General features: G+C 40.3%; 2 protein-coding genes across 12 annotated transcripts in view; one reads left to right on the top strand and one right to left on the bottom strand.

The window, feature by feature from the left end:
- Window positions 1-571: 571 nt before the first annotated feature.
- On the top strand, window positions 572-22,901 carry LOC125462518 (probable crossover junction endonuclease EME2). Of its 4 annotated transcripts, XM_048552632.2 has the most exons (9): window positions 572-868; window positions 2,217-2,365; window positions 4,625-4,717; window positions 7,387-7,511; window positions 8,578-8,695; window positions 11,630-11,745; window positions 12,874-13,063; window positions 16,454-16,566; window positions 19,104-22,901. In XM_048552632.2, the coding sequence occupies exons 1-9, from the start codon at window positions 625-627 to the stop codon at window positions 19,141-19,143; spliced, it is 1,188 nt and encodes a 395-aa protein (XP_048408589.2). In that variant the 5' UTR covers window positions 572-624; the 3' UTR covers window positions 19,144-22,901. The 4 variants fall into 4 exon arrangements, with proteins under 4 accessions (XP_048408589.2, XP_059510106.1, XP_059510103.1 ...); XM_059654123.1 differs by lacking the exon at window positions 12,874-13,063; XM_059654120.1 differs by having other exon boundaries at window positions 16,454-19,225.
- Window positions 22,902-25,806: 2,905 nt separating this feature from the next.
- Window positions 25,807-27,872, bottom strand: part of LOC125462173 (SPRY domain-containing SOCS box protein 3-like) — a 31,437-nt gene continuing 29,371 nt past the window's right edge. For all 8 annotated transcript variants that reach the window (XM_048551822.2, XM_048551817.2, XM_048551823.2 and 5 more), the window contains one exon: window positions 25,807-26,503. In XM_048551822.2, coding sequence (XP_048407779.1) covers window positions 26,157-26,503 — 347 coding nt within the window. In that variant the 3' untranslated portion in view covers window positions 25,807-26,156. The remainder of the gene's footprint in view (window positions 26,504-27,872) is intronic.

Raw genomic sequence — 27,872 nt, 5'->3', positions numbered from 1 at the left:
GGGAAGACAGTGAGCTGTGGGTTGTGGGGGGGGAAGACCGAGAACTGTGGGTTGGGGGAGGAGACTGTGAGCTGTGGGTTGGGGGTGTGTGGGGGGGAGACCGTGAGTTGTGGGTTGGGGGCGTTGGGGGGGAACTGAGCTGTGGGTTGGCGGAGTGGAAGACCGTGAGCTGTGGGTTGGGGGGAGTGGGGTGGAAGACCGTGAACTGTGGGTTGGCGGAAGTCCATGAGCTGTGGGATCGGGGGAGAAGATTGTGACCTGTGGGATTGGTGGGGGGGGAGACTGTGAGCTGTGGGTTGGGGGAGGAAGACTGTGAGCTGTGGGTTCGGGGAGTGGGAGGGGGAGATTGTGAACTGTGGGAGTGGGGGAATGGTGGGGGGGAGACTGTGAGCTGTGGGAGGGGAGACACTGTGAGCTGCGGGTTGGGTGAGTGGGGGGACTGTGAGCGGTGGGGTTGGGTGAGTGGGGGGACTGTAAGCTGTGGGTTGGGGGAGTGGAAGGGGGGAGACTGTGAGCTGCGGCGGTGTGTGTGTGTGTGGGGGGGGGGGGCACGGTGTGGGTGTCTGAATAATGTACCCGTCCGTGGGCCCTTCCTGCTGGGGGGCCGTGCCGGCGGCCAGCCCGATGCCAGGCACAGACGGTGACCGGGAGGCGAGGAGACGCCGCTCAGAGGCCGCCGCCGGGGAAGGCACCTCGGGCGGCCCCGGTAATAGGCAGCGCCGCTACCCCGAGGAGGAGAGGGTACAGGCGGCCAGCTGGAGCCTGGAGAGGGGCAGCGAGATGCTGCTGCTGGAGACAGACGATATCGCCCTGAAATACATTCGGCCGGATGAGTGTGTGAAATACATGAGGGTGTGTGTAGATCCAGGTGAGAATCTCTCTGAGCTGCTCCGTACCGAGAGCTCCCCGTGTACATCTCTAACTGATCCTGTAACGGTATTTCTGCATCAACCTGTTTAGAGATGCTACAGCTCAACTCTGGAGCAAGTGGGACTTGAACCTGGGTCACCGGCCTCAGAGGTAGGGATACTACCACTACGCTGCCAGACATCCTGTATAGCTCCCCGCGCTATTTGTGAAGTCAAACTGTTCAGAGTTACTCAGTAGTTAGCCCTGCTGCTCCAGAGCACCAGGGACCTGGTTCGATTCCAGCCTCGTGTGACTGTGTGGAGTTTGCCTGTTCTACCTGTGCAGCCCAGGTGAGGCGTATGGGCCATGCTAAATCACCCAGTGTGTCGGGGGAGGTGGAGGGCAGGTAAATAAGGTATGGGAAAAGATGGGGATAGGGGGAGGGGAGAGGAAGATGTTTTTTTCTCCTGATTTGACTTTTTTTTGTACTCACATGTACCTCAAGTACAGTGAAAAGCTTTGCAGACTAATCATAGGAAACAAGGACGTAGGCAGGTACTCAGAACTTGGCATACAATGTGAAAGTTGCACAGGTGGTTCACAAAGCAGGATAAACATTAGCAAAATCCATTCAACAGCATTCAGTGCTATGCTAGAGGTCACCTTTGAAGCAAGGAGGACTGGAAAGGCAGACCTCCTGGCTCAGAGGTAAGTACTCTACCTACTGCTGTACCCTAAGAACCCCTGTTGTGCCTGCTATTAACTTGCTCCAGGCTGATCACTGGCATACAAACACAAGGGGAAGTATGACATTTTTGTAAGTACCATAGCCTCACAAGTAAGGGGAAAGCAGATTTAAGACTGAATTGAGGAGGAACTTCTGCACAGGAAGAGTTGTGGATCTGTGGAATTGCTGGCCCAGTGAAGTAGTTGAGGCTTCCTCACTGAATGTTTTTAAAAGCTACGATTGATAATTCTTTTACTGTCCAAAAAATTAAGGGTTATGGCAAGAGGGTGGTTAAGTGGAGCTGAGGCCAGGAAAAGAGCAGCCCTGATCTTAGTGAACGGAAGTGGGCTTGAAGGGCCAAATGGCCTACTCCTGGGTCTGACGTTTCTGTTATTTCTTTTAAATTGCACACAAAGTAACAATAGTTTTTAAATAACAGAATGGAGCTGTAAGAACACAGCAGGCCAGGACCCTTCTTCAGTTCTTGCTAGCTCAATGGTTTTCTAACTGATATTAAACAGAGGGAGAGGAGGGAGAAGAGGAGTACACATCATGCTGATGAAACTTGAATTATCTACTGTTTCTCTTTCCCACAAACTCCCTGCTCTTTCTCCTCGCCCTCCCTCTCCATTGCCCCCAGCAATACTGGAAGATGCTAGCGCATTTGTTCTGCTTGACGTTCTCAACACACTAGAATCAGAATATAGTGTTGAAGCTCAATCAGTTCCTTCAACTATCACCTGGAGAAGAGAACTTCCTGCAGTCACGTTAAGTGACCTGCCTGCCGAGGTAAGATGATAACTCTTATCTGAGTTAACCCATCTTTCCAAAAAGTACTTTTCATTTTACTGTCACTGTTACCGGACTTCAGTGCTGACAATAGACATTTGTAGTCAATTTGACTCAACATACAAGACACCTTAGGGAAAAAGGGACACAAGACACCTTAGGGAAAAAGGGACACAAGACACCTTAGGGAAAAAGGGACACAATTCCCCCCCCCCCCCCAAAAAAAATATATTCGTACACAAAACCTGAGTTGGCATTGTCTTGGCTAATAATTCTCTCAACCAAACCTGATAAAAATAAACTGATTATCTGATAGTCTGCAATGCCTCTCAAACAGCAACTGAACTGTAAATTAGACACAAAATATACTTACCTGTTGAATTATGATTACTATTGTAAGTGATTGAATGAAAAGCTTTTGGATTAAAAAAAGTGCAGAATTTTTTTTTCCTTACTGCTAATTATTATCCATCAGCTAGGACATTCCAAATAACTTGTTCAAGTGAATATAGAGAGTGACCATCTTCAGAGTGCTGATTGGTGTTTCTATCATTTCATAGTTATGCCATTTTCTTCTTTATTCCCAACGTTCATCCATTTAAAATTTCTCTAAAGAAATGAACCTTACCACAGGGCTGTATTGTAGCTGTTAATTCAGACTAAAAACTTAAGTGAACTTTAATATGCTTGGTGTCCTGCACAGCAAAGGGAATATTTGCTGCACCCTTGAAGTCATCTATTGTAGCTCCTTTAAACAAATAAAATCTCAAAATATTTTTGAAATCTAATTACCGTTTTGAAAAATGCCATAATGGTTGGCTGATTACAGGGAAGACCCTGGCTAAATACTCTACAGCTTTCCTCAGCTGCAGGAACGTGACAACTCCAGAAAGTTAGAAAAAGAACTAAACACGAAAAAGGACTCATCCACCTCTCACTTCTTCCCTCTAACTCATACAGCACAGAAATCATAGAATCACTGTGGAAACAGGCCATTCAGCCCAATAAGTCCACACCAACTATCCAGAGTGCATCCCACTTACTGTATCCCTATAACCCTGCATTTCCCATGGTTAATCCAACTAACTTTTACATTATGGACAATTTAGCATGGCTAGTCCACCTAACCTGCACATCTTTGAATTGTGGGAAGAAACTGACGCACCCGAAGGAAACCCATGCAGACATGGGAACAATGTGCAAACTCCTCACAGTTGCCAGTGGGTAGAATCGAACCTTGGTCCCTGCTAACCACTGAGCCACTCCTTCCATCCAACCGACCTATACCAAACATGTTGTTATGAAACTAAACTAGTCCACATGCCTGCTTCGAGCCCATATCCTTCCAAACCTTTCCTATTCATGTACTTACAACACTTAGACAGTTTAACTGTGTCCACATCCACCACTTCCTTCAGGAAGTTCATTCCACATGAAAATGTAAAACATTTGCCTCAGTTTTTAAAAACTCTATCTTCTCACCTAACTAAAAATTCTCCCTGCTCTTGAAATCACCCATCCTAGGGGGAAGACAACTATGGTCATTTTGGAAGCCTCTATAAAAAAAGTCACCTTTTGATCTCCTACACTCCAGTGAAAGAGTCCCAGCCTGTCTTTATAACACAAACATTGTTCTGCTCTATGATTGGCTGGCTTTCTGGGCTATTTAACCATTGTAGGGTACATATCTTGTCCAAGTAGGATTTCAAATACATCTATACTGAAGCACCTTACCGCGATGGTTACTGCAGCTTGGCGGGACTAAGCCATCTTGCTGCTTTTTATATCCAACTGTACTCCCCAAAAAAAAAGGGCATTCAGGCAAATTTCAGCCCCCAAAATATTAGCTGCCTGGGCACAGATATTACTCATGTTTGAGACAGTTTACAGGTAGCCTGCAGTTCCAAAATGTTCCATTATTGGGTGATTTTTGGAGAATTCCCTCATTTGATAAAGCAACGATGTTTAAACAATAATGAATGCCAGGCTGAACTGTACCAAAAGTAGGACAAATTTAGTAGGTTGTTTTTGTAGTCTCTTTTTTGGGCAGCCTTCAAATCAGTAAGTACTGTTGCAATCTAGCACAGTTTAGTTCTTTTTCCTAACTTTCTGGAGTTGTCACGTTCCTGCAGCTGAGGAAAGCTGTAGAGTATTTAGCCAGGGTCTTCCCTGTAATCAGCCAACCATTATGGCATTTTTCAAAACAGTAATTAGATTTCAATTGGTGTGTATATAGTAACAAGTGATTTGTGCTTACAGACTAAAAATATGTACAAATCGAAGGAAGAGAATCAAGTTTTGGTGCTGCTTTCACCAAATCACTTTCTCAGGATGGTCTGGTCACATAAACAGGTAAAAAAGCAATGTTTAGATATTTAACCAATTGTAGTTAGCGGCATAGAAGTGTTTTACATTAGAAGATTTCCGTTATATCATGAGTATAAATCACTATAGTACAGTATTGTACTTAAACCTACTTTATCAAAAAGTAGAAAAGCAACTTGAGTCCAAGCTGGGAGGTAGTAAGAAATGCAGATACTGGAGTCAGCAATAACAGTATGGAGCTAGAGGAACATAGCAGGCCAGGCAGTATCAGAGGAGCAGGAAAGCTGGCGTTTTCGGTCAGGACCTTTCTTCAGAAATCAGATTTCTGAAGAAGGGTCCCGACCCAAACCGTCAGCTTTCCTGCTCCTCTGATACTGCCTGGCCTGCTGCGTTCCTCTAGCACCACACTGTTTTCTTGGAGTCCAAGCTAGATGTTAAAATTCTTTCAAAAGCAAAAAGTTGCACAAATACACTGATCAGACAGTAAAATGGTCATGGACATCAGCAGAAAGAACATTACATTTTCAATAAAATGACTAATCACTAAAAATTACATTTGGTCAAAGCTTTTTAATCTTACATTCACAGGACAATTCACTAGAAAATATGAATCAACATAAAAGGGAATTTTTTTGGCAAACTGTCTAGATGAGTGCAGAATGAAAAGATAGATCAAAATGTCTTTATATCAATTTGAGTTTTGCACAATCAAGTAGGTAATCAATTCCTCACCTGCAGCATTGCACTGAATGTTTGAGAATGTATTTCAAACGTTTTGAAACATTAACACGTTTCTTTTCCACAGATGTTGCCAGACCTATTTTTAGCACATACTCTCTCTGCTCACCTGTTTCTACTTTCTTCATTCTTTTTCTGTTGCCCTCTTTCCTTGCTGCTGGGAAGTACTGTGTAATATGGCAGTGCGCGCTGGGGGAAGGTACCAGCAATGATTGTATTCCCAAGTGGTTCCCCCCAGTTCCCTCAGTGCAGTCACATGCTTTCTCCTTTACCTGCTCTTTCCTATCACCATTCCCTCTGAACTAAATGCTTAACTGATTTATTTCCTCTTGTTCTGATGTCTGTTCATCTTTCAAGTGAACAATCTCCATTCGCTTCTCCACCCACTCCACTATTAGTTTCTGATAAAACCTGATAACCAGTGACTTAATGTTTACATGTATTGGACCCAGGGATTAAACTTTATTTAGCACAACTGAGATGCAATACATTATTGTATCCAAACAGTAGCTTAAGGTATAATTGCACATTGACAGAATTCCTACAGTGTGGAAGCAGGCCATTCAGCCCATCAAGCCCACACAGTCCCTCCAAAGAGCATCCCACCAAGGATCCCACACCCCCATCCCTGTAACCCTGTATTTCCCATGGCCAATCCACATTCAGGGATGTGAGGGCTAGTTAGCATGGCCAATCCACCTAACCTCCACATCTCTGGACCGTGAGCAAACCAGAGTACCCAGTGGAAACCTGTGCTGACACAGGAGCACGTGCAGACTTCATATAGACAATTGCCAGAGGCTGGAACTGAGCCCAGGTACTTGGTGATGTGAGGCTGCAGTGCTAATTACTGTCACTGTGCCACCATGCCATGCACTGCATTACTCCTTTAAACACTGAACTTTACCAAAGTGCCTGAATTATTCCTGCTTGGGGAGCTATCGAACTGTAGATTTTCCATCTCTCCCCCCTGCCACCCAGTTGGATTCCCTTCTTACTTCCTTCTCTAAATAATTCAAACCAGAGTTTGTCTCTTTATTGCATGCGAACAACTGATCATAAAATTAAAGAAATGCCTTGCACATAATGAAACCAGAGTGGAGCAAGAAAAGGGAAAATGTTCTGATTTTATGGCTTAATTTGACAGATATAGCTGTGGGATTAAAAGGGAGCATAGTTTTGCGTGGTACACTTTACAGTTAATCACATCAGTGAAGCACTTCAGCTGAAAAATTAGCCCTTCCATTCTTTTTATAGCACTCACGCCAATGAGCCAATGCCTCAGATCCCATTGTTTCCATCTCTGCTCCCTGACACTCAGTTTATGAACTTATGATGGCAGCTTACTTTCTGGTTTGTTTATACAGTGGTCTGGAAGTCAGTCAAGTGCCATGAAATCAAAGTAGTGTTAATTAAAAGACTTAATTTATCACAAACATTGCACATCCGGAAAGAGACAAACAAAATTGACACCACTTACTAAGAACCTACTTTTCCCTTTGCCTCAGATGCTGGAGATTATAAAAGTGTAATGGCCTCTATTAATAACTCAAAAGCAACAAGTTGGTTTCAAAATTCTACTATTGGAGGTTGAACCCAGACATTGGCTATTAGAAATTTCAGTCCTTGAGAAAAGTTTGGATTAAATAAGCTTCCAGAATGATTTGGATTGTAGAAACCTCATGGTCATATTCCACTGAGTGACAAGTACTTCCTGCTTAAAACAGACCTGAATTTATAAATCAGGTGAAGTTGCACATTTACTTGTATTGTGGAGGAGACCGAAGGTCTCAAAAACAAAACCGAAGTTTAAAACAAAGCTCGTAAAAGCTGGTACACCATTTCATTCTTTTGGCAACTTAAGCATTAAAATACTTACCACCATCTACAACAACACCACAAATATTTGAAATATTTGTTTCAATCTGCTGTAAAATAATTTCTTCTTCCTTTGTCAGAAAATGAAGGGCATTTTCACAGAAAACATTTGCGAAACGTTTGATAGCTTTATAATGAGAGTTCTGGACAAGCAATCTCACAGAGCAGCCACATTAGCTGTCATTGGACTGGATACTTACACAAGGTATCTGTGGACTAAACTTGCAATTTTGTTGATATACTGCCAAGTACAGCACACATATTCCAAACTGCCAACTGAAACAGAATAAATATTTCAGAAATTGAAAACTGCTTTGTTGAAAGTACGTCAGTGACATGATTTCAGCTGAAGTTTGGCTTGTGCTCCATTTCACATATATTAAAGAGGATACTTTTATATAGTTATCCTTGAACAATGCCTCTCTGTACAATGGAGACTTTCCAGTTGCAAGCTTGAACCATCAAGCTTCTATTATTTTAATGGATATTTGAAAAGTTTGAGAGATTGTACTCTATAGTGACTGTTACAGATCAGTTTTAAGCCAATATGAAGAACTTCCATTACATTGCTATTAAAACATGCTCAAATCACAGCAACGTTAGTTTTCTCTTTACATTTCACTCGTCATGTCATGGAATCCAATTCTCTTTCTTCTGTTCCAGCAACACCGAAGTTTAAGGATGTAAATGCAAGCAAGCTCAAAAATATCAGAAAGGCCCAAAGATTTATTCCATATCTTATGCTGAGTGAAAGCAACACATTTGGGTGTAATGGCCGAAGACTATGGCAGGAGGAGGAATTAAGAGTTTGATTGCAGATTTCACCTTGGACTGTTGGATGGCAGAGTGGGGGGGGGGGGGGGGGGTTCATTTGCAGCTGTGACAAGCTTCATGCTTAAATGTTAACTCTGCATATCTCTCCGAATCTGTGGAGAGAAAAGCAGAGTTGCTCAAGCAATTTCTGCTTTTGTTCCATGGTTAAGTGATCCACCCATATTTTGGAAACCATACCCAATTTTAGTGAGAAAGTGGATAAAAAGTTGATTTGCAAGAGAAACATAAGGGTTGTAAAATCTTCTGCTTTGAAAACTATCCTCACATTACAGAGCCAAGACACTCATTGCTGAAGAAATCCTTTGTACGCTATTATTTGAAGACTCAATTTTATTTTGAAACAGTGGCATTTTATGATGCTGTAACCCATTCTGTTAGGTTGGGAATGTGTGCACTACTTTAATACCTCACTGAAGAGTAACTGTTATTAAATTTAGGGAAAAAGGGCTTTACAGTCCTGTGAAACGACCGAAGAATTCAGAAAACGATCAGGTTGAAGACTCAGAGTCTTGGGTCAGCAGGGAGCTTGGATTGACTTGTGCAGATTTGGATGAGGTCTGTATTTGCATTTTACATTTGACTGTGTTCATCCATGAGCAAATAAAAGTTCTTCACTGCTAAAAACCAGAGGCAGTGCATTTAGGGATGGGTAGATAATGCAGTACATAAAAACACAGTCACAGTCATCGACAGACAAGGTGGTAGCTTGGAGCGTAGGTCTGTAGTTACCGAAAATGTAATTTTTAACAGTCTTGCTAAAGATCATGAGATTATAGGAACAGAATTAGGCCATTTGGCAAATCAAGTCTGCTCCATCATTTGATCTTGGCTGGTATGTTTCTCAGCCCCATTCTCCTGCCATTTCCCCGTAATCTTTGATCCCCATACTAATCAAGAACTTAGCTCAGTCTTAAAATACACTCAATGACTTGGCTTCCACAGCCTTCTGCAGCAATGAATTGCACAGATTCACCACCATCTGGCTGAAGAAATTCCTCATTTCTATTCTAAAGCATTATTCCTTCAGAGCTTGTCCCCTCAGGTCCTACTGTCTCCTACTACTGGAACATTTTCTCTACATCCAGTCTATCCAGGCCTCTTAGTATTCTGTAAATTTCAAATCAGATCCCACCTCACCCTCCTAAACTTCAAGTACAGATCCAGAACCAACTGCTCCTCATAAGCCCTTCATCCCCAGGCTTGTTCTAGTGAATCTTCTCTGGAATCCCTCCAAGGTCAGCACATCCTTCCTTAGATACAGGATCCAAAACAGCTTATGATGTTCCAGATATGGTCTGCTCAGAGCCTTAAACATCCTCAGCAGTTCATCTGATCAGTAAGTTAGATACCTTCCTTTGAGCAACAAAATGTGGTAAGACAGCAGGAAGTCATCACATTAATTTAGACCATGGTTTGGTTTCAGCTATAACACTATAGCTGTAGAACTAAGCATCATCATTACTACATTAAAAAAGGAATGATATTACATGAAAGGATTCAGGGAAAAAAAAGTGTCACAAATTGTAAACTCTTTCCATGTGTAAGAACTGTAGGGGGGGGGGGGGGGGGAATTTAAAAACCAGGAGCATAGTTTTTTAAAAAATGCAAAAAAAAGTGGGGGGGGGGGGGGGGGAGAAAAAAAAGCAAGTGGAGGAACATGAGTGATGTTTCCCCCACCCACAGGGCAGTGGGAGTCTGGAACCCTATCAAAATGAGCCAGGTAGAGAGAAATCCTAATCATGTTTAGGACAAGCATATGGATTTGCAGTTAGAGAACCTTTTGACCAGAGACATGGACCACACCAAACACACCCTTTGCATGATAAATTGTTACATTAGGTGCTTGCACTGGGTTTATGGCAAGGGGTAATCATCCTACTTTTCCTGACAAAGTGGGTCATAACTTGTCCAAATTGATTGCTTAAGATTGTAGAGATAATGGGGACTGTTATCTCGGATTCTCCAGCATCTGCAAAGCGTGGAGCTGGATGAACACAGCAGGCCGAGGAGCAGGAAAGCTGCCATTTTGGGCATAGACCCTTCATCAGAAAAGAGGGATGGGGAGAGGGTTCTGAAATAAATGGTGGGGGGGGGGGGGGGGGGGGGAGGAAGAAGGCAGATCAAAGATGGATAGAGGAGAAGATAGGTGGAATGCTTAAGATGCTGAGTCGTGAGCTAGTTGGTTAGTTAGTTAAAAAGGTGCACATGAAGCATTTAAGCAGATAGTCTTTGCTCGAAGCTAAGCATCTTTCTCCCCCCACCCCTCCCTTCAAAAAAAAAATCAAATCCTGAAAATACGGCTTCAAGCCCTCACAACAATTGCTTCCCTTGTATTTATTCATACACCTTAGGGTTTGATCATTTGAATGTAGCCCCTCACTATAAAAAGTCAATTCAAATACGATATAATGGTCACCTTCTATTCAAAAAGTGACATTTAGTAACAAAATTCCATTTCAACATGCTTATGATTTGTCAGAGATCAGATAACCTATATTTTAAAGACATTAGATAAATAGATTTAAAACAAGGAACAGGTTGTAATTGCATTACAAATAAAAGTGTAAGTTCAAGACAGAAATAGCCTCTGTACAGGCAAGTAGTGAACTGTATCTGTATCAAATCAACTTACTTGTATAAAGTGGTTGCTGGGTTTGTATCACAAGTGACTTCAAATATTTCCTGAAGTGATCCATCATATACAAACTGTTATAAAAAAGCAAGAAAAAAATGCAAATACCTAAACAAAACCAAGAAAGGAAAAAGTTCTGAACATCTATCATCTTCTCAGGCAAGGCAGGAATGAACACTTGCTGGTGACACCTGCATCCAGAAAAGGAAAAAACCCCACTAGATGAGCAGGGTATGATATTTGAAAAGGGATTGGAATACACACAAATTCTCAGATCTAATCACACACTCCCCTTAAATCATGACTTCCCACTTGGTGCACGGAATTAATGAATTTAACCAACAGTCTGGACAACCATATTTCTCTCACAGATGATGTTCATGTATCAAGTGCCTCTAAAAACTTCTCATTTCAATCTGCAAAGCTGAATGAACATACAGAAATACACAAGCTGAGTACTGACAACCAAATCACATTAATTATGCAATGATACAAAGTGGTTGAGGTTTCTAGTCAGTCAGAGATCAGTAATATGGCTAATAAGTTAGAATCACTTATTCAGGTGATGCAATTAAAGAGCATTGTTAAGAATACAAGTGGTATGTTTTAGTAGACGAGAACAGCAAACTTCTGCCCATTTTGGTCTAGCCAATTGGCCAGCTCATCATTTTCCTGTACCAAAAACAGAAATTGCTGAACTGGGAACAGAAGACAGAACTGAGGAAGGGTCACTCAACCTGAAATGTTAACTGATTTCTCTCCACAGATGCTGCCAGACCTGCTAAGCTTTTTCAGCAATTTCTGGTTATGTTTGATTTACAGCATTTGGTTTACAGCTTTTTCTATTTTGTGCTCAGGTGCAAGTGGCGTTACAGTTGCAAACACACACAACAATTTGGTTTTTAGAGAACTGGCAACAGTTTGCTGATCATATCGCAACCCTTACAAAGGCAATCGCCCGAAGTCCTTTCAAGTAAGTGAGACTTCACTTTAAGCAGGTATTTACTAAAAGCTGTACAGAGAAAGTGACACAGTTTCTCTCTTAAAAGAGGAAGTTGGGAGGAACCAGTCCTATCAGATACAAATTTAAAGCTAAGTTTTGATTTCCTCAAAGTGATTGGTACAATAGTTTGGAATCAGTGTACAAAATGTTGATACTGCTGCAGAATGTTTGATTCAATGCCAGAAGGAAGCAGGACAGATATCAATAGAGCAAGTTGAAGCCATTGCTAAAAAGTGTTAACTCAATTATTTTCCTACTCCTGCTAAATAAATGTGCTGCAAAAACAGAAATCCTTGTCTGATGGTATTACCATGCAGGAAGACATTTATGCAATTTAAGAAATTAAAAACTTAATTTCTATGTAAACCACAATTTAGTTACATTACATTTTTAAGGTGGTTAGGAAGGAATATATATCCACAAGTAAACCATTGATCAAGCAACAGTATTAATGGATTTTAACCCCCCTCCCCCTAGCCTTGACATTGACATCTAGAACCTAGTCAAAATTCCTGATGATCTTTTTCTGACTTGCAATGACCAAGTTGGTGTAAAGTGATCACGGTATTTATTTATTTTTTCTTTATTCATCAAAGGATCGCTGGCTCAGAAGCATTGATTTTCCATTCCTAACTGCCCAGAGGGCAGTTCAGAGTCAACCACATTGCTGTGGGTCTGGAGTCACATGTAGACCAGACCAGTTGAGGATGGCAGGCAGTCTCCTTCCCTAAAAATAGATCAGTGAACCGGATGGGTTTTTCCAACAATTAACAATCACTGTTAGATTCTTAATTCCAGATATTTTATTCATTTCAAATTCCACCATCTGCCAAGGCAGGATTTGAACCTGGGTCCCGAGAACATTATCTGGGTCTCAGGATTAACGGTCCACAATAAGACCATTAGGCCTTCACCTCCCCCTAGTATGTGGCAATTTACAGTTTTATCAACTCTACTGCACAAGAGTTTATACAATTAGAGACAATTAAGAAATTATAAATGCAAAATTTAAAAGCATGTTCACAAACAACTTAAACTTTTGAAATAAAGCAGCAACATCTTTTGACAAGATACTCTTGTGGAAATGATTTTGTTTAGAAAGCAGACAGAGAAAATGACCTTCTCGTTCTGCCCTGATGGGACGTGGTCCACTGGTGTGAAAGTGGATAAGGATGGAAAGGGCCTCCTGAAGTTATGGAAAAAACAGCTTCAGCAGCTGAACAGGATCACCCAACCAGTGGCAATGGCTATAGCACAAGCCTATCCTACACCAAAGCTGCTCTTGCGGGTAACGGCAGTCATCAGATCTCTGCCATTTGTTATTCATTGTTCATGCCTGCTAATATTTTCCTCTTTCTCCCCACTGATTCTATTTTACATTCCTCATCCTGACAAGATATTCACAGTGAAATCTCAATTAGCCACATGAATTAACTTCAACTGTTTTTGAAAAAAAAACAGCTTTGAAGCAGATATTGGTTCACAATCCAGCCAGCTGCATGTGCAGTGGGTAATTATTCAAGTCACTCCAATCTTAGCTTTACACCAAAAAGAGACTAAGAGGGATTTCTCAAATAGTATCATTGAAGAAAAAATAAATAAGAAAAACATTGGTCTTAACAACACATTTCAATTTCTCAAATTCATTTTCTAACAGAAGAGGCATTTTAACAAAAGGGAATAGGCTATTTGAATCTTCCGATCCAATGAAAAACTAGAAACCAAGTGGGGTAGAGGGGACTCAATTTTTGTTTACATTGATTGCAAGGTTAGTCAACTCCAGTATTATTGAACATGCAATTAAAGGCTTTTGTGACCGTGGTAGAGTTCCAGTAACACCTGTTTCAGACACGCCCAGACAAGTTGATTAAAAATATCTGGACGTGAAAACTGCCAGGGTGACAGGTAGTACAGATGGCAGCATCTCTTCCTCTGACCCAGGAGGCCTGGGCAGTAGTCACACTTCAGGATGCATTAGTCAGAGGTCCAAAAAGGCTGTGTACAGAAAATGGATGTGTGGCAACGGGAAATTTGGGAATTTCTAGATGGGGAAAACAAAGGACACGATCCTGAGTCCTTTCCAGTTTGGAATGATAATTGAAGTTTGATTGTACTTTCATTACAAATAAACAGAAATAAAATCCATTTTTACAATTAAATACACATCAAGCAAAGGATAGGAACAGAGTCATTGCATTAAAATGGTGATTTTCTTTTCTGCAGTGGTGTAGAACACAATTTTCTAATATAAAAAGCAAACTGTTCAGCCCACTGAGCTCTCAGAAATTCAAGTCCCATCCTCCAGATCACATTTTCCTTCATTTGGGATATTTATTTGCCTCCTTTTAAAATGCAATGATTTGATTGCATTTAGCAATTGTGGTAGGGCATGCTGTGCCCAAAACTTAAAATCTCTTAACTTTGCCCTTTGTTCTTCTGGTGAAGAATTTATACTGTACAGCCAGTCATCCCTCTTTACAATGATCAAAATTCCCTTGCAACTTACTACAACTTTTAATTCAACTGAATGACCTCTAAATCTCAAGTAGCACAACTGGCTCAAACGTAAATGTCATATAATCTCTCTGGTTTGCCAGAAAAAAGGCAGACAGCTAAAACAGACCACAATAGTCTATTGCAAGCCATCACCTATATAATCAAGATTAATTGGTTTGTGGGGTTTCATTTGTAAACCAGAATAACAAACATTTATTTTCCTGCCCACACACTTGGGAAACTTTTTAAAACTGAACCCCTAAATTTCTCTGTCCCTGATTATTTTGTCCCCTAAAAAGTTATGTCCTATTTCCTAATGCACCACCTCAATTTTCTGCGAGTCACTGGACATCAGTTGAAGATAGGGTGCAAGTTGGTATTTAAGGTCCTGTGAAAACAAGTATGACCTACAGAAAGCTTAATATCTGTACCAGCTTTTCACTGGAGCAATCCAAAACTATATCCCATTTCCTACTTTCATCGCAAATAATCCAACTTTCCAGATTAGATTGACTCTTTAACCATCCAAATGCCAAAGGTCTAAGAAAATTTATTTTAACCTCACTACAGCACACAAATGTTAAAACAAAGCCCAGTTGCTGACTCTACGACTAAATGGGACTACCATTGCACCCTAATTAAGAGACCAAAGGAGGCCAACCCCATTTATTCATTGGGCCAGTGAGGATCATGACAACCCCACCCTCCTCAGCTGATAAAATTAAGTAGGCAATATAGATCCTCGAGTTCACTCAACCATTCAGGCATGTCCACGGTTGATCCTTATCGATTTTCCTTTTATATCATATCGCTCAATTGCCCCGATAGCTTTAGCAGCGCATCTTGCTTACAATGTCGTTACGTAGCGGATGATAGTATTCCTGTCAGATTGGTTTCTTCTCTTAAATGAAGAATGATTACATTTGCTCACATCTTTGTATCATCTGGAGGAATACCTGCAGCTTCTCAATGTCTTTGCAAAAAGTAGAACATTAGTCTCAATATAGACTGCTTTGATCCTTCCATTATTAAAACATCAGTAGCATTAAAATCTGTTGCATTTGGAGTTCCCCATCTGTGATATCAATTCCCATTCCCAATTCCTGGATTAGTAAACTTGCAGTTTTGTTATTTAAACAATAGAGTGGTCAAGAGAACATTGCAGTAGTTCAGTTCAGGGTTTTTACAGCAAGAATGCACTGAGAAAAGTTAGCCATGCTGCATTGTTAGAGATCTGGATTCCTTTTTTGGAATCAGTGACACTGCCCTTCCTGATTTCATTTCTCAGAAGTCTAATCACTGATCACATATTCCAGGTGCCTTCTATATTTTTGCTATTTTATCTTCAATTTGGGTGTATCTGTTTCTTTGAACTATGCTTTTGTTGATAAAAGTTCCTGCCGGTTATTTTGGTTGTGTACACAAAATTCTCTATTTTCTTCTGTTACTGGTCTGAAGTTGTATTTTTTAAAATTTGTATTTCTCGACCCATGAAAATTTTTATATGAAGGCTAAAGTTTAAACTTGTACCAACATAACAGATTCCTTAGCAACATAAGATTTTCTACTAGTTCTTCTTTCTTGAGAGACGTACTTTTATCTTGATGTTTCTCCTAGTCAATATTTAGGAAATCAAAAACATCCCAATGGTCAGTGTTCCTTGCTGTTGCCTTACTCTTGAATCACCAATTTCAAGCCTTACAACCAAATCCAGCAACCACAAAAAAGTATTCCGATTCACATTAAACATGTTGCAGAAATTCCACTCCACAGCACTTCTACTCCTCTTACCCAATTTTATCTATGGATGATCAGTCACACATTTTAGTGCAACACAAAATTTTGCACATGCAGGAAAATCAAAAACTAAAACCAGGGAACTATTCAGGTCAGGTAAAAACTGTGCAGTGAAGCATTAAGATCATGAGAATGTGTTTTTATTTTTGAATCTTCCTAAGCTTGGCCTAATAAATCGACATGTCCCTTTTGCATTTGGTTCCACAAGAACCATCAGTTCCCTTGTACCTCGACTTCATACCATCCCTTTTCCATTCAATGTTAAGTCAATTATAACCCAACAGTTGTTAAAAGCTTTGTTGAATGTTTTACTTTTATGCAGACAAAAATGAAGCTTCTTAAAGATTGACTTACAATTGTACCTCAACATTTATGCATTTCAAAGGCTTATAGACAATGCAGCACAGAGTGGGAGAAGCAGAATCTTCTATCAGAGGTCAAAGTGTACGCAGCAGGAAAACGTGTCGATCGAAGAGTTGGACCAGACATATCACGCAGGTTATACATTTTCATGACTTCGGAAAACTCTGACATTGTTTTGGACAAAAGTGGTTAAATACATGGATCAAATACGATTCATTTTATCATTTCTCTTTGAACATCAGTTGTCAGAAGGAAAAAAGTAGGCAAAGTAGGTATATAATAAAGGGTATTAACCAACATAACACTCGGTTTTAAGAGAGCTCGACAGACAGTTAGTAGCACTTGATAACTTTTGTATGCAACATGACAAATTTGAAATTAGTTTACTTTATTAGCCTAGTATTCTAAATTTCTCATCCATTGTGACACACAGTCGTACAGCCTGTGAACACAGCCTTCAGCTAAAGTAGTCTATGCCAAATGAAACTTTTGCAAACTAAACTAGTCCCATTTTCCTACATTTGGGCCCGTATGCCTCTAAACCTTTCCATTCAGGTGCCTATCCAAAACATTCCACATATGAACCACTGAAAAGTTAACTCTACGGTCCCTTTTAAAAATTGCTCTCCTCTCACTTTAAAAAGTTTTGAACTCCCAACCCTTGGGTAAAGGCTTTTGTTATTCACTTTATTATGGACACTCATTTCATAATCCTCTACACTCCAGTGGGGGAAAGAGTCCCAGCCTATCCTTATCTCTCAAGCCCTCCAGTCCTGGCAACATCTATTATGTCAGCAGCATGTCAACACAAAATTCTTTTGGCACGTTCACGATAAACACAATGACTGCACTAATATGCTCATCACCATAGTTACACAAGAACATGTATCGTATTTTCCGCTCAAACTCAGCTTGGGCAGCACCTGTGGAGAGAAAACAATGGTTCAAATCCAGTGACACTTTAAGACCCTTGCTTTCTCAACTTTATTCCCACTAACCTGCTGTTCTTTACTCATGTCATGACATAGGAAATAAATTTATTTCCTGTCAGTTGGCAGACTTTATCAAAAGGATCAATTACTCAAGTCACTATAATGGACACTGACTGATACACCAGCCCACTGTAGAGAGAACAGTGAGGTGGAGTCAAACTATGACTTGACAGTATAGAGGAACAGAAGGATCTTGGGGTCCACATCCATAGATCCCTCAAAGTTGCCACCCAAGTTGATAGGGTTGTAAAGAAAGTGTATGGTGTGTTGGCTATCATTGGCAGGGGAATGGAGTTCAAGAGACGAGAGGTTATGGTGCAGCTCTAAAACCCTGGGTTAGACCACACTTGGAATATGGTGTTCAGTTCTGGTCACCTCATTATAGGAAAGATGTAGCAACTTGAGAGGGCACAGAGAAGATTTACCAGGATGCTGCCTGGAATGGAGGGCAGGTTTTAGGAGGGAAGGTTGAGGGAGCTAGGGCTTTCTTCATTGGAGCAAAGAGGATGAGCGGTGACTTGATAGTGATGTACAAGATGATGAGAGGCATAGATAGAATGGATAGTCAGAGATCCCCCCCAGGGTGGAAATGACTATTACAAGGGAGCATAATTTTAAAAAGGTGATTGGAGGAAGGTATATGGGAGATGTCAGAGGTAGATTTTTCACACAGAATGGCAGGTGTGGGGAATGCACTGGTGGTGGTGGTGGTAGTGGAGTCAGATACATTAGAGACCTTAAGCAACTCTTGGATAGGCACATGGAGGTTAGTAAAACATTGCCTACCACATTCCAAGCCGACAAGGAAAATGGCGGGTATAATTTTAATTCATGTGTTACCCAATAGCAAACAATTTCAGATGGCACCCCTTGAGCCTGTTATACCATTCGATAAGGTTATAGTTGATCTGACTGTTGCTTTAAAACACTTTATAGTCTATTATACCCTTGATTCAGTCAAAGAAAAACTTAAGCCTTAAAATATTCAATTATCCATCGCTGAGGTTAGAGAACCAGAGACCTTGCTCCAAGTAGAAGTTACCAAAAACAAAAGTGCCACTACAATTGGCCTGGACACTGGACCGAAAAGGCGGCATAGCCATGAGCAGCTTTGTTCCATTCACACTTGTCTTATCCCTTTAAATTTGGCTACTGTTAAAAGCCTTCAAAAAATATGTCTTGACAGCAATAGCTATCCCAATACAGATTATGGTCAAAAGGGGAAGGATAGAGGTAATTTATGATTCGTCTTTCTAGCCCAACTGTCGTCGTACTGGATCTAGTGGGGAATTAAAGTGAATGCATTTGGACAACAATGGCCACTACTGTTAACACTTGAGGTAATTACAGAAAAAAGGGACAAGACTCGTGGGAAGGTCAGTTGCTCAAGAGAATAGCTGATGAGACCAATTCAGTGCTGTGGTATCAGCAGGGTGGGGGAGCCAATTTAAGGAATGCACAATTAGAGTAAATGGAGAAGAGAACAGATTTGGGAGAGTATGCAGATTTCTTGAAGGGAGGGCATGAAACGACAGACAGTAGCCAAGTAGAGGGAACTGTTCACAGATTAGCCAGCACGAATCAGGGAGGGTAGGTCAGTGGGAATTAAGTTGAGAAGGCAGGGTTCTTAAAAAAAAAAGTATCACTGGATTTGAACCGTTAACTCTTTTTTCTCCACAGATGCTGCCAGACCAGAGTTTCTTCTGCAATTTGTTTTTGAGGAAGCAAATGGTCTTATTCATAAAGTGAGCTTAAAAAAGGAGGTAGCTAGGAAGGTAGAAAGAATACTGGAAATGTGTTAGAAGTAGCTGATCAGATCTTGCTTTGTTTGAAAAGACAAGATAGTTTGGGGATGGACAAGTTATAATGTTGAATAAATTGATATGTCCGTTTAAATGACCCATTTCATCCATTCAAAATAGATATCAACTCATGACACTCCCATTAGAATTGTGCTCTCTTCAATGATAGAGTTAATAAATTTTACAAAATACCAGATTGAACATAGCCATCTTGTGGCACCCTGCTTTGTTGTATGTACCTATTTCTTAAAATCAATTCTGGTCTGGTCTCAGATTTAAGTTAATATTCAGAAGCCTTGTACTCTTCCAGTACGACTGCAACAACATCTACCCAGAGTGTAGAAAATTGCTGTTAAATCCTGTGCTAAAGAGGACAAATTTAACTTGGCCAATTCTTGATTAAATTAATGGTAAAGATCATCAACAGTGCTAGCAAATACCATTTGCAAAGAAGTGGCCCGTTAACTGATGTGCTGTTGGGTTTTGCCAGGACCTTTCAGCTCCTTACCTCACTAGAGTCTTGGTTCAAACATGGACAAATGGACTAATTCACTAATTCTGGGAGGCAAGCAGAGATGAGCAATTGGCCTCCAAATCAAGGCAGCATTTTACCAGGTTCATGTGCCGCAGAGCCCTAGCAAAACAAGGGAAAGGCACTGACCACCTCCAACATGAATCTAACCATTATCCTTTGATGTTCAATGGCATTACCACCAATGAACTCATTTGGGAGAGTTGCCATTCACCTGAAAATGGAATAGGACCAGCAATAAATAACATGGCTACAAATCAAAGTCAGAGGCTACGAATTATGGTGAGCAACTCATGAATCCCCAATGTTGTCTATTGACAAATGGCACATGTCAGGATGTGATGAATACTTTTCACTTGCTTGGATCAGTGGTCCTCCAACAATGCTCTAGAAACTTGAAACCATCCAGGACAAAAGCAGTTCACTTGAATGGCACCTATCCATCTTCAACATTCACAATTTTCACTAATGCATACTGGCAGAAGTGTGTACCATCTACCAGATGCACTACAACTCAACTGTCCCCCTCAGTAGTTTCTTATAACTGTGTGGGAATTAGATAGTTACAAATGGGAAAGGTATACAAGGTCATTGGGAAGGAGGCAAAATGGTAGTGAGCGGTTCTAATTTGGAGAGCCAGTGCAGACAACAAACTGAATTGACTGCATAGAACAAGACCAAAGTAAAGTTCTACAAAATCAGTGTTTAGATTAGTTTGGAACCTGGGGAGGAAAAAAAAAAAAGTGTTAAATTGTAATCACAGCAAACAAAGTGAACAGCTTTCATTCTAAAAAGCAAGACTAATATCAATCCACCTCAGCCAAGGTGAGTTTAGGAGTAACCCAGTTGACTAGAAGATGCATAAGGCTTGCCTAAAACACAACCTACATCCAATGTTTGCTCAGCTTTAGATTAAATTTATACATAGTTTTCCAAAATGCCAAAAGGCTACAACTTCAGACTTCCACACACAAGTGTGGAGTGAAAAGTTAACATTAAAATTAATTGAAAATGGCAAACCTTCTGAAGTTAAATTTTGGCACATTTATGACAAAACAGGAACTGCATTTGTTTCATGATCTAGAAAATATTACTCAAAAGGCAAAAATTGTTCACAATTTAGTGAGAAGACCCAAGAAATGATCAAAGACCCATTTAAAAATGATAGGTAGTGGTGGTGGAGGCAGATTTAATTGCCGCTTTCAAAGAGTTGGAAGAAAACCAAAAATAAAATTCTGAAAATGCAAGACTGTAGAAAAGGTTTAACTAAAAAATCACTGTTGCAGAAAGCCAACTGACTTGATTGGCTAACTGAGCTTCTTCTGATTACAGCACAAAAACAGAAGTGGAGTGACATTAAGATAGAGATTTGATGGAACAATAGATTTGATTAAATAAAAATGCTTATTGGAGAGTGGGTTCAGTTTCACATACAAAATTTTGACTTTTCAGCCTGAGGGGTACTTGGAATTACTTTGATCTTGATCATGACTTCTGTCAATAGATGGTAGAATTGCAAACAAAAAACGTACATGAATTTCCTGAAGATTAAAACCATAACCACTGGCTTTACCAAGAAGAAATGCTCCGTAAGAGTTCAGATTAAACTTGCTAAAGCAATTAAAGGTTATGACTAATGTTAAGTAAATCAAGTGATTTAGATAACATTATATTTGCAAAGTTGATATAATACTGATCTAAAATCAATAGCCTTTAGCATTTTGTATGCATATGAATTCGTACATAAAGACTAAATGCAGTCTGATTTAGACTAGTCAATGTACCTCAACTGTAGTATTTTTGCAATACAAACAATTGTTAATCTATTGAAATGACAGATTTGCTATAAATCGCCAGCTGAAAAACTATGATGCATTAAGTACCAATCACTCCTGGTACCAAGTCTGAGATAGTGTTCATAGAGTAACAACGGTCGAAAAGCAGAAACAGTTTTCTGTTGGGTCTTGTAATTTAAGTGTTGTAGCTTGTTTGTCCGCATTCCCTTTGGCCCATTAGGGGAAGATGGGGCAGGTTCCAGAAAATTACACAAGGGCATGCTCGTGCATTTATAATTGGTTTTCCAACTTTGATGGAACACAGACTTTCAGAATGATTCAAGATGGTGAAATTTTCAGTGACGAAGCAGCAGCACACAACCTATAAATATACAAATTCTAGCGATGATGAGGATTCCCTCCTTTGAGGGGAGTTTCAATCTGTAGGCTGAAGGTGATCTCCAGCAATGGTGAGATCATCAAGCGAGGTAAACAGTCCAACACAGTTGAAGCATTCAGATGGAAAAGCCTGTTTTTCCCTACCTCATTCCCCGCACTGAGGCAACTGCTCAGCCGTACCTCAGTGAAATGTCAATTACACCTCAAAAATGTTTGGCTTTTCTCAAAAAATTAATAATGTCACAGTCTAAGTTCAGCGACTTGTAAAATTGATCTTTGTGGGGTCCTCAACGGTATGCCTTGGGAAGCACAGAACCAATGAATTACTTCCAGATTTGTTTAGCTGTGTGTGCAAAGGAATCCAGACACAGTTGCCAGTTCGAGGAGAAACTACAGCAAATGTTGAGTTCCTGAAGTAAACTTTTCATTACTACTGCAAAAATAGCATTTAAAGTTACACAATTGGAGAGAAAGCCTAAATGTACAGCCAAGCACAAATCAATAGGTGTTAGTGTGTGACACACCCACCTTAAACAAGAGGCGAGGCAAGGTGAGAGATGAAAAATCTACTGCAAATACAGTCAAGGAGTGTGGAACTCAATCTACTGGAAGTTTCAGGATCAAAATGCCGATATACAATTGTTAACACCAATTAGTATTCTGAAAACACAATTGTTGCTTCGCTGTATTCACTGCAACACTTACATAGAACATAACAGCACAGTACAGGCCCTTCAGCCCTCGATGTTGTGCCGACCTGTAATACCGATCTCAAGCCCATCTAACCTACACTATTCCATGTATGTCCATATGCTTATCCAAAGACATCTTAAATGTACCTAAAGTTGGCGAATCTTACTACTTGTACATTATCCTTGTAATTTCACATCATGAAAAGGCTGTTTGTAGTAATTAATAACTGTACCATTGTATTAATGGATGTGGTCAAATAAAATTCAGTTGTGATTGCTGTACCAATTCAAATCTCAAGTTTACACTGTCTCAATGCTCTCCTACAGTGGTTTCAGCATTACCATAGTTCATATGTTTGAAGTGGTATTGGTCTACGCCCCACGAGTTACATTTTGCCTGTTTTTGTACAAAAAAAAGTTTGTATTTGTAATTTGGGGGGGTTAGTCAGCCAGACAGCTGGTTTGTGATGCCAACAGCATGAGCTAACTTCCCATACTGGCTGGAAGTCACTTTCTCAACACTTGCCCAAGGCATTGTAACGCTCAGATTAACCTCACCACCAGTCATTTCTCTCGAAATGAAAAAAGCCCTGTGGTCCTCCGAGACAATGGTGACTACTCGAATACATTGAGACAGAGATATGGTGTCACATAGCACAAAACAGACCCTTTGGTCTAACTTGTTCACGCTGATGCAGTTTACCAAACTGAACTAGTCCCATTTGCCTGGGTATGGCCCATATCCCTCTAAAGCTCTCCTATTCATGTATCTAGCCAAACATCTTTAAGTGTTGCAAGCGTGCTTGCATTTACCCCTTCCTCTGGCAGTTTATTCCACATATGTACCAACCTCTGCATGAAAAAAGTTGCCCCTCGGGTCCTTTTTAAAATCTTCCTCCTGTCACCTTAAAAGTGACCACTTAGCTTTGAACTCTGCCACCCCAAGGTAAAAACCTTTGGGGTTATTTTATTTTCATTTTATGCCCCTCACGATTTTAAACCTGTGGCCACCCCTCCCCTCCTCCAAAATCTCATGCTCCAATGAAAACTCCTAGCCTCTCCCTATAACTCAAACCATCCAGTCCTAGCAACATCCTGGTAAATCTCTTCAAATTCATGTCCTTTCTACAATTCTGGTTGCCCTGCTATATGCAGTACTCCAAAAAAACCTTCAACATCCTGTACAACCTCAACATGACTCCTACACTCAACAGTCTGAACAATGAAGGCAAGTGTGAATTACCTCCTTATCCACACAGAAGGGGTTTAACCCTTTTAAAGGCTGTCTCACAGGGCAGTTGTGATACAAACCAGTGAATAAAAAAAGTGTGCCATAGGATATACACCACTGTTGGTAGCTAGTGTCCAATTGAAACCTGTTCACTCATCAGCTGGCACTTGGTGACCTATGCTGGCATTGCTTAGATGTGTTAATTTTAATACACATTATTTCAAATCCCATCACCTCTGACTTCCTGCACCCAGTCTATAGTCCTTAGATTGGCATTCCTTCAATTCTAGCTTTAAACTTCTCCATGAACCGCTCAACCATTGGTAGTCACACTTCACCTACTAGGAGTCCAAACTCTTCCAAATCTGCTCCTACACTGTTTTTCCCTACTTATGACATCACTTTAGTCAATATTTTCATCATTTCCCCATTACCTCCTTCAAACTTGGTCTTTTAAAACACTCCTGAAAAAGGAGAAGCTGGTGATTCAAGTCAGATCTTTTCCAAGAGGGGGGCAAAGTGCCCCGAAAACAAGTTAAACAAATAATTAATAGTTTTGGGAAAGGCCAAATAAAAACCATCTATATATTTGACATAAAAAGGGAATCAAAAGATTCCAAACTATGATTTGAGCATTTTTAAACCAAAGTACAGAATACTTGATAGAGTAAAAGACACTCAAATCCAATTTGCTATGAATTAAAATGGAACCCATGTTTCAAAAAATTTCAATAGACTGGAATCTCACTGCACTAAAAACTGACATTGGAAGGTTAATATTCAATGTGCAAGGTTAAACAAGAAAATGTGGTCCATAAAAAGCTAAAATTAGACATAGTTGTTGAGAATTTCCAAAACACTTTTTAAAGGAGGTACTGACCAAAAAGCATCATACTGACAAGCACTTTCTAGAGCAAAGAGGAAAAAAAAATTGCCCAGTGAGCAAAGCTCTCTCCTTGGTTTTACAAGTCATCCAATTAGGAGGAAAAAAAGTGATTCAAATCACATTCGGTACAATTGTTGTTACAAACAGACAACAAAAGCTTGTCATTTACTACTTGAATTATTACTAAATAACTGTGTAGAGAATCTAGAAAGATGCAGAACAGCATGAATTCTTGCCATGATTCAAATGAGCCCAAAAATTAAACTCAAACACATGGAATGATTTTTGGTAAAAGAATGAGACTAGTCAGGCCAGAGGAAGTCAGAATGGGGGCCTGCACTTTACAACATGCCTAACATTTATACAAATCTTAAACAATGTGAATGGAGCCTTAATGGTCATGGGAACAGGTTCTCCACCCTCCCCCTCCCGCAAAACAAAAACAACCAAAGTGCCTTATGCCCAGCATAAATGATAGCTGCCAAATAGTTGCCATGTGAGCAACAGAATAACTGCATAAAAACTAAATTGGGGATGTAATTTCAGAACTACTGCTCAAAGATTTTTTTAAAAAAGTCTAATATGGACAGAATGGATGTAGATTGCAAAACAATAATAACTGCACAAAATGGTTTATAACTTTGTCAAAAATTTGAACAAACATTCGCAAAACTATTCATTAGTTACCCAATCTTAGAATTCCGACCAAGTGAATGCAACTACATTCTTGCTAGCACTTGACCCCTCAGGGATCATGTGCCTCCCTGTAGTTTATTCAAAAAGATAAGCCTCAAGTAATTACAAGCAAGCTATGACCAAGTTACAAGAATCATCCTCTTCTCAGCTGTAGGTCACATACAGATACGTACATACACCGAGGAATGGGAACCTTGACTTCTTTGCACCCCCCATCAACTAACACAAGGCCAGAGTGGCCAACTTCAACACCCTATCTTTACCCAGTTAGAAGACAACTCAGCATAGACAAGAGATCAAAAAGACATGATTAGATATCTCATCCAAAGAAACAGATCTTGAAGTTCTCAGGCTGGGAAGAAAAGAAGCATGCAATAAATACTTTAGACAAGCAGAGTATTTAATTTGTTTTAAAAGGTGAAAGCACTAGATGACCTACAAAAAGCAAATTGAGAAGAATTCTTGAAATACACAGGTACTTTATTCTGAAGAGTGTCTTCAGCCATCATCTCGCATTTCTTGCCAATCCCAGTTCTTGAGTAATACAGTTTCCCATAGTTCGGTGCGAGAAGCATTAAAAAAGTAGAGCGCTTTGATCATATTGCATTTGGCTCATCATGTAGCAGCACTGGTCCATGTCCATACTAAGTTTTGCAACTGCAGCAGTTAAAATATCAGTCATGATTTAAAGAGAAAATCAAACCAACACAAAAAAAAGTGTTAAGTCCGCCGACACCTTTTCCGTTGGCAAGCTTCAGTGTCTACTAATGAACTTTCGGAATCACTGCCCAACAAGCTGCATGCAGCCTCTTTGCCACTACCTTCATGATTCATAGAAAGAACCCAACCCAATCGATTACGGAGTATGCGCTTCAAACCCGGGGGTAGGGGTAGAACCTCCAGTTTGTCACTGTGATCAGGTAATAACTGTCGCAGCCTTAGGCAGCAGAGATACTGGAGAGAGGTTGAGGAAAAACGTGATCTAATCACTTTCATACTGCTCCTTGCTGCAGTTGAACAAACCATTGGAAAGAACTTCTTGTTCTGCAGCTTGGTAGCTGCGATTCCTTTGTGAAGAAAAACACTTGTTAAGCATCAGCCAGACACAAGTCACCATAATACAGCAATATTTTGGAACTACTGCAAAAAAGTCATACCAAATTCAAACTGCTGAAATATAGTACAATTTGGTTTTGCTGGATCAGCTCAATGCCATGACGAAATAAGACAATTTTAAAAAGTGTAGATTTAAATAAGGTCAATACTTTGGGAGAACACAAAAAATTGCTAACAATGACTAAAATTTACTTTAAGCATAGATAAATTGCAGATACACAGGAAAAATATTTTCTCCAAACCTCTCAAATTGCAAGATAACAAAGGCAAACTTCCACTGCTACAATCCCGATTACTATTGTTATTTATAGAATTCAGTTTTTTGCCACGTATTGTATGAAAATAAGTTGTACACAGAATATAGTTTAATCATCAGTGCTCTGCAGGTGCACATGCTATACACTGGCAGTAACAGCACTACCACAATTTACTGTATAATTAAAATAAAATTCAAAGGCTTGGTTTTTTTTCAGATCTGATATAGCAGGATTAAAAAGTTTGTAAAATAAAAAAGGCACTGCTTTAGTCAGCACACTGGACAGTCCTGGCGGTTATTTGGAATACTTAATGGTTAGATTTCTCAGCTACTGTAGACAAATACAGAGGATCACAAGTTTGCCATGTGAAGGCAGAAAGGGCTTTAAAAGACTTGCATATAGAGATCAGACTTTGCAGCTTTGCTTTTAAAAACAAAGCTAAGCTCCTAAAAAAAGTCATATCTTACAAATGATATAACCTATTATTTATAAATCACCATTTTTATTTGACATTTTCTTACACTTTAATTTGCAACAATGGATCAGTATGCAAACTGAAATGATCACCAGGCAATATTAAAAAAATTACAGATGACAATGTGGAGCCAGAGGAACACAGCAGGCCAAACAGCATCAGAGGAGCAGGAAAGCTGACATTTCAGGTCAGGACACTGCTCCAGAAATGGGGGAGGGGAAGGAGGCTTTGAAATAAATAGGAGGTGGGGGGTGGGATGGCGATAGGGGAATTCAGGTAGGTAACAGTGGGGAGTGGTCAGTAAGGTGGGAGGAGCAGACATGTGGAAGAGAAGATGGACAGGTCAAGGAGGCAGGGATGAAGGAGTGTTTGGTCTTGGGATGAGGAATTTTAAAGCTAGTAAAATCCACGCTGAGACCATTTGGATGTAGGCTCCCAAGGTGGGATATGAGGTGCTGCTCCTCCAGTTTCTGGGTGGCATCGTTGTCCATCTTGGGCCTCCTCCAGGGTCACATGTCATCCAGGGAGTGGGAGAGGAAGCTGAAGTGGTTCATGACTGGAAGGCATTGTTGTTTGTCATGAACGGAG

This window comes from Stegostoma tigrinum, chromosome 23, assembly GCF_030684315.1.
Source record: "Stegostoma tigrinum isolate sSteTig4 chromosome 23, sSteTig4.hap1, whole genome shotgun sequence".
NCBI lineage: Eukaryota > Metazoa > Chordata > Chondrichthyes > Orectolobiformes > Stegostomatidae > Stegostoma > Stegostoma tigrinum.
Note: the sequence above shows the minus strand (reverse complement) of the source record. Positions and strands in the feature narration are given on the sequence as shown.

What these genes read in the sequence shown, in the direction of transcription:
- LOC125462518 (XM_059654120.1), top strand. Translation starts at nt 625, where the DNA reads ATGCCAGGCACAGACGGTGACCGGGAGGCGAGGAGACGCCGCTCAGAG. An exon ending in GAGGGTGTGTGTAGATCCAG is followed by an intron (nt 869 to 2,216) that starts GTGAGAATCTCT and finishes CATTGCCCCCAG; the next exon opens with CAATACTGGAAGATGCTAGC. An exon ending in TGGTCTGGTCACATAAACAG is followed by an intron (nt 4,718 to 7,386) that starts GTAAAAAAGCAA and finishes TTCCTTTGTCAG; the next exon opens with AAAATGAAGGGCATTTTCAC.